This window comes from Antedon mediterranea, chromosome 4 (genome assembly GCF_964355755.1).
Source record: "Antedon mediterranea chromosome 4, ecAntMedi1.1, whole genome shotgun sequence".
NCBI classification, from domain to species: domain Eukaryota; kingdom Metazoa; phylum Echinodermata; class Crinoidea; order Comatulida; family Antedonidae; genus Antedon; species Antedon mediterranea.
The window spans coordinates 4,732,821-4,740,264 of NC_092673.1; the positions used below are offsets into that span (position 1 = coordinate 4,732,821).

Below are 7,444 nucleotides of genomic sequence, written 5' to 3' on the forward strand. Positions count from 1 at the left end.
CTGTAGGACCTATTTGGAAAGAGTACCAAAATAAAGCAGATTGTTTCACCACATTAAAGTACACTTTCATGAATTGTTTTAAATATGCAAACAAGATATCAGTAACGCACATAGCTTTACCTCTCATTAGTTCAGGTAGGTTTAAAATCCTGTGGACAAACATGCGATATTTATTGATATAAAGCAAATTATTGCTTGTGAAATACTGAGCAGTTAAGTCGTCCAATACCAGACACCTTTTGGCTGGAAAGTCTGGTATATTTTGAACATGTTTTTAGTGGTATTTAAAAAAAAGTTGTCATCAGAAGTTAATCTACAATAATACAGGCTTAACACTGTTTGAATAAACTTCCCTTATTTCACCCCACCCCTTCTTTAGAACTTTGAAGATTTATATGAATATGCATGAATACATTTTAAGTAAAGCTTACAGTATGTTAGGATCAATGTTTTTGTATTAAAGAAAACTATTTTTCCAATAGTGCTGAAAAGTGCTGTCTATGTAAATAATGATATAATACTACTTTATGTTTACACAGGAATATGTGGTGGGCCAATTAAAGAATGTTCTGAGGCTTTGTATGAAGCATTGATGGATTTTGATCGTATCAAAGTCAGAAAACCACTTGAAATCCATGTTGTTGATATCAATAATGAATCAGTGGATCATTTGCAGATGCTGTTTGCTGAACACCTCAAGTCTAACTCTGTTTCGTTCAAAAAGAATAGAGTAAAATCACCTGTGAGTAGAGGCACCATGCACAGTACCAATGTCAGCGGAAGAAGTGGTTACGCTTCAAGAAGTTCTCCAGTTTTGAAAGATTTTCCAATGACCAACTCCTTTGATGAGAAAAGAAGTTATTCAGGGAGTCCTGAAAGTACCCGTTACAGGAATTCATCAGAACAATTTGAAGATTCTAGAACAGAATTAAGTTCCAATGGATATTTAAATAGAAATGGTTCACATGAGTCATCACTGGACTTCTTGCCTAACAGATTTAATCAACCTTTATTGTCCTTCAAAACCAAGACAAATTGTCACAAAATTTCCATTTATTTTGGTGATTTAACCAAGATGAAAGCCGATGCTATTGTTAATGCAGCCAATTCTTACCTACACCATTTTGGAGGTGTTGCAAAAGCTATTGCTGATGCTGGAGGGTATAAAGTTGTGGAAGAATCAAATAAATACATAAAAAAATGGGGCCCTCTATACCCATCTCGAGTCATTCAGACCAGCGGAGGACGTCTTCCAGCTAAATATGTTATTCATGCTGTTGGGCCTGTATGGAAAGACTATAAACATGAGAAAGATTGTTTGGACACCTTGAAAGCAACATTCATGAATTGTTTTCAGCTTGCATCAAAAGGTCTAGATATTAAACATATTGCGCTTCCACTAATTAGTTCAGGTAAGGTTGAATGTTATCTTGAAATTAACCACAACATACTCCAATATTGTATTAATATTATAAATTTCATATATTGTCTCTTTTTATTGGTTATCTTTCATAAAATGAACACAACTACAATTAAATTTATATTGATTTTTTCAGGTATATTTGGTGTTCCAATTGAGAAATGTGTTCAATCATTGTACCTGGCATTAATGGAATTCGATGTTGAGCGTAATTCTCCACTTGATATACACATTGTTGATACAAGTGTAGAAGTGATTAGACATTTGCAGGCACTGTTTTCTCAGTACTTGAGGTTGGATGATATTCAATTTGATACAATGGAAAGCGATCGATCATTAACTCAAACTAAAGACAGACAAACTGATGCATTGTCAAATGATAACCTTCGGTCAAAGCGAGCTAGTGAGTCTTCTAACAAACGTAATGTAGTTGATAAAATTAAGTCAAAGGTTAGCAAAATGGGAAAATCAGATTTTAAGGTTAAAGAAAATGCCAAATTATCACCAACCAATGGTCCAATGAAAGCACTCTCAAGTCATCAGTCACAAGAAGAAGCATGGTTGCACAAAGTATTAGAAGAACATCAAAGAAAAGGATATCCACTTTCTGAATTCAAAGAAATTCAGAGTTTGTTTGATGGAAATACAAAAACCAAGAGATCAAAAAGTTTGGGAAGACTACCAAGTAGAACTGTAGATTTGGAGGAACTGGAACTTAATACCAGTGAAAGACAGTCAAGGCGCAAGTCAAGGAAAAATAACACCCTTGATTCTAAAGAACAACCTACCTATTCAAGAAATGAAAGTTCAGATAGGAGTGTTGAAAATAGTAGTAAAAGAACTGGTCCAAGAGCTAGAAGTCAAAGTTGGGATAGAACTAAGACAAAAGATGAAGAGAGGAAGAAGGAAAAGGAACAAGAATCAAATTATGCAGAAAGTATTGTTAAAAGAGAAGGTTCAAGAACTAGAAGTCAAAGTTCCGATAGAACTAAGACAAAAGATGAAGAGAGGAAGAAGGAAAAGGAACAAGTATCAGATTATTCAGAAAGCATTGATAATAGTAGGAGGACAAGAGAAGTTTTAAGGCCTAGAGCTCAAAGTTTAGATAGATACCACCAAAGGAGTGGAAAACAGAAAGATGCTGAAAAAGCGTTTACAGTTTCCTCTCAGCAACCTACATACATTACAAGATGTAGTTTCTGTCATGGCAAAACCAAGCTTCGAAAACGAAGGGATTGCTCACATATGATTTGCCAATTGTGTCGTACCATATATGCTGATAAAAGCACATGCTTTGATTGTAAGCAAGTTGAGAAAACTCATCTTGGCAATAATATTGAACATAGCAAAGAAGTCTCTACAACAACTGAGGTTAAAAAGTATAGTATGCTTTCACCTACATTTGACTTGTCTGCCTTGTCAAGCAATTTCTCTGCAAGAAATTCTTCTGCTGCAAGAACAAAAAGAAGAGAAAAACTAAGTTCTGAACAGAACCCACCAGATGAAATAACTCAAAGACAACAAAGAGATTACAGTGAATCCACTTCAAGCATTGCGAGCCAATCTCCAATGAAGGATATTAAACAATTCTTGCTACCACTACCAGAATCAGTAGAAGAAAGTTGTCCAATTTGTCTGTCTGACTGCCAAGACCCTGTGTCATTAAAAAACTGCAACCATATTTTCTGTAAGCAATGTATTATTAGTGCTTTTAAGGTAAGAAACATTTATTTAAATATAGCCTCAAAAACCAGTCTTATATATATCATTTAATTTTTTACTATGACAGTCAAGTGGTTAAGGCAAAGGTGCCAATAAAATCAGTACAGGTTCGACCATAGATCTGGTGGCAGAATATGTCTTCTCAAATAAGGAGTTAAAACAGGAGATACAGTGTACTACATATCTGACTTGTATGCACCTAGAGTGGGGTGTACTGGTCTACCTCAGCCCCATGGGTAGGTGCTGACCTAATTGGAATGTATGAATTTCATTCATTCATACAATTGCAAAACAAGACACTAGTTAGACACCAATCACCACCTCTCAGCTTGCATCGGTAAAATTCAGTTTAGTCTTGTTTTTCATTAGACAAAACCAGCTTGTCCAATATGTGGTGTAATCTATGGATGCCTGGTAGGAAATCAACCAGATGGAACAATGGAGATTGGTAAAGTTCAATCCAGTCTACCAGAATATGAAGGTTATGGGACAATCATTATTCAGTATTATATTCCCTCAGGAATTCAAAATGTAAGTACCATAAAAGAAATTTACACAAATGAAACTGCAATATTTTACCATTACCTCTGGTTGTACTGAAATTTCCATTTGTTGAAATTTATATATATCTGTTCTCCAACATCTAAACAGGAATCGCACCCGAACCCCGGGTCACGATACAAAGGAACATCAAGAAGTGCTTACCTACCAAACACTCCAGAAGGTCAAGATATCTGTAGACTCTTAAAGAACGCATTTGATGCTAAGCTTATATTCACAGTTGGTAGATCAGTTACTACTGGAGCAAGTAATGTGGTGACCTGGAATGACATTCATCATAAGACTAGTTGTACTGGTGGGCCATCACAGTAAGTTTCGACAGATTTACAGTGCGAATGGACCTCTCTCAGGGTCTGTTTACAAATTTTGTTCCGGGGAATCCCTGGTATTTAATGATTCCTTATGGCTGTCCGTCTGGATTTAGCATGGCTTCTGAGGCCGGTTTGACCAGAAAATTTGCTGGGTACACACTGGTGGACAGATAACTAGATTTGAGGATGTTCCTGGTGCCAGCAACACGTTTCAGGTGCTTATTTTGTAAGCAAAACCTCAATAAGATTTTTTTAATGTAGTTTTTTATTTAAATGTATAATGAAATCATATTGGTTCTAAGTAGGTACATTATGATTGCAATATTATAACGATTAAATAAACTATTCTGTAATGTTTGTTTGTTTGTTTAGATTTGGGTACCCAGATGACACTTACCTGGAGCGTGTCAGAGATGAACTAGCTGCCAAAGGCATACGTTGAATTGCAGTCCTGTTCTTGTCACGTGAAGAACTAGAGACCAAAGTAACAAACACTGTAAAGATAAAGGTATCAATTTAAGTCTGAAATATAATAATGGAAGCTGTGGTTCTCAATCAGAGGTTCATAAACAAACTGAAATATGAATATTTTATCTACAAACTGAGAGTATTGTGTACATATATTAATTTTTATTGCAGACAAATTTCATGCAGATTTACAAAATGTAATTTTATTTAATAGAAAATGCAACTTGAAATATGGCTACTTATAAAGGAGTAGGTTTTTGTGTATATTGTGATTGCATGTTACATTATATAGTTAGGTTGTGCATGATGTTTGTATTACTGAATCTATATATAATAATATGATAATTGAGGAATACAGTCTAATATATTATACAGTATTTAAATGAGAAATGGTGTTTTTCTTAATCTTGATTCAGAATCAAAAAGAACGGATTTAAAGAAATTGTATATTGTTCCTGAAAAAATGATTTACCTGAAAAAAAAAAAAAACCTAATTTTAAGAAAAAATAGTCAACCAGAAGCCACATATTGTTCAACCATTTAATTTTGTATTTTTATAATTAAACCATTATATTTGAACTTTTTTTAAAGATTATTCATCTTTTATTTTCATGTTTTGGAGACACATCTTTAATTTATACATCTTTATAAAATAATGAAATTACTGATTAATATTTAGTACAGTATTATTTTGTTATATTTAGAACTTGTATGTGTTTTAGTTGATTGTCAAATTATGTATATAAGTTGGTGATTGTGAAGAATAATAATAATGTTTTCGACTCTCGTTGGAGGTTCATTTGTTAGATCAAAGTACAATAAAAGTGTTGGCACTAATTTACATGGAAACTCAATCCATTCATGTCTATGAACAATAAAACATTGTTAAAAAAGTATTAAATAATGTAACTTTAACATATGATTTACTAAAAGTTTGATAAAATGATTTATTTTGTATGAAAAACTATGGATCAATAAAAATAATACAAAACGAAAACGGTTTCTTTTTATTAACAAATACACAATGTTTCTATTAACATTGTTAGTGGAAAGAATTATTTATCAGTAGATATTGAATAGAAATCAGTAATCAATAATTGTTACAAATGGTGTGGGTGAGTATTTTGTACCCTATTCAGATCTGCAAAAAGCATTTGTGTGTGTGTGGCGTTGTAGTTTCAAGTAAGACATTTAAATTACAGTACATCATAATTTCCCCACCTGGGACATTTAAACCCCCAAAGTGGCATATTTTGAAAATAGTTCTTATTCAGTTACTTAGCTCATGCATGTGATTAACAAAGGCAACATATTTCACAATAATCATATGACAGAATCTATTTATATAGTTCTGACCCGGGCTTGGTACATAGAACCAATAACCAATTTTACCTATAATGGTGTTCTGTTTGAATATTTCCTAAATATGTGAGTAGAAGTACAATATATCAATTAGACAATATATTTAGGGCTAGATTTCTTCCTAAACACGACCATTTTGAAACTTATTCAGTTAAATAGCCCATGCATGTGATTACAAAGCAACATATATTTCACAATAATCATATGACAGAATCTAGTTGTTACACTGTGGAACCAATGGTATTTTTACCTATAAATGTTGGTGTTCTGTTTGAATCTATATATAAATTTACGTAAGGGCAAAATTCGGTAAATCGCGCCTTACTTCTAGAATTTTTACTCGATGGTATATAAAGTTGGTTCGTACTTTCGGTACTGATTTTAACCACCTGATGTAACCCTGTTTACTTATTAAATTAAGTTAGATAATTAGTTATTGACGATTAAAACGAATTTAGGTTCAACGATTTGCCCCAAATAGGGGTGTTTTCCGATGGTGGTATACACTGTCTAATGGATGTCCATCTTGAAAAATACCCGCCACAAAAATGCGAGGAGGCTTCGCATTTTTCTATCTCCTCCTACGATAATTGTTTTTAATAGCTGAAAACCGGTTGAACAGCTAGAGTACACCATCATAATGTTGAAGACAGGCCGATTTTCTTTAAAAAATACTATTTTGATAGATTTAATATACGATTATACAAATGTATTGATTTGCGATGAATGGAACATCCCAATCTCTCAGTCTGCTAGAGTTTGTTTTAACACAAGTACTGTAGGTAAATTTATGAGCCCTTGGTTTAACGCATACGGTAGGTAAATATATGGGCCCTTTGAGAATAAACTTGCAATACTTTGACAATACTGTAAATACCTATTAATATGGAACGCCGTTTACGCAACATTTTGATGATATGAATTTTATGACGCGATATGTGAATGAAATGCATCGATATGAATTGAATGGCGTGATATATGAATGAAATGTTTTGAATTGAATGCTTTGAATTGAATGTTTTGAATGAAATGTTTTGAATGAAATGTTTTGAATTGAATGTTTTGAATAAAATGTTTTGAATGAAATGTTTTGAATGAAATGTTTTGAATGAAATGTTTGAATTGAATTGAAAAGTCAAACTATTGGCGGCGTATGTCATTCCCGCTCGCGATTTTTTTTTCAACCTCTTAATAGGCCTAAGCATGGGTACCATCATCTCCTTTCAACGCTGTCATCAATATGAATCCTTTACAGAGACTCCCTAACAGACCTGAAACATTGGAATACATATTTCCGAACCCAGGTCTGTTAGGATTCTCTGTAAAGGCAGCGTGGAAGAAAGGAGATGAGGGTACCCAGGCTTAGGCCTAAGAGGTTGAGAAAATAATCGCGAGCGAGAATGACATACGCCACCAATAGTTTGACTTTTCAATTCAATTCAAACATTTCATTCAAAACATTTCATTCAAAACATTTCATTTAAAACATTTCATTCAAAACATTTCATTCAAAACATTTCATTCAAAACATTTCATTCAAAATATTCAATTCAAAGCATTCAATTCAAAACATTTCATTCATATATCGCACCATTTAATT

At 33.3% G+C, this 7,444-nt stretch overlaps 1 protein-coding gene across 1 annotated transcript; it reads left to right on the forward strand.

Annotated features, from left to right (window-relative positions):
- Positions 1-676: 676 nt before the first annotated feature.
- LOC140046693 (uncharacterized) lies at positions 677-5,001 on the forward strand. Its single transcript, XM_072091401.1, has 5 exons — positions 677-1,412; positions 1,557-3,136; positions 3,512-3,673; positions 3,794-4,011; positions 4,387-5,001. Exons 1-5 carry the CDS (start codon positions 677-679, stop codon positions 4,454-4,456), a joined length of 2,766 nt encoding a protein of 921 aa, XP_071947502.1. The 3' UTR covers positions 4,457-5,001.
- Positions 5,002-7,444: the final 2,443 nt, after the last annotated feature.

Bases quoted from the DNA above. Each gene is read 5' to 3' on its own strand.
- LOC140046693 (XM_072091401.1), top strand. From the start codon at position 677: ATGCTGTTTGCTGAACACCTCAAGTCTAACTCTGTTTCGTTCAAAAAG. The intron at 1,413-1,556 runs GTAAGGTTGAAT...TGATTTTTTCAG, and splicing joins GCTTCCACTAATTAGTTCAG to GTATATTTGGTGTTCCAATT. The intron at 4,012-4,386 runs GTAAGTTTCGAC...TTGTTTGTTTAG, and splicing joins TGTACTGGTGGGCCATCACA to ATTTGGGTACCCAGATGACA.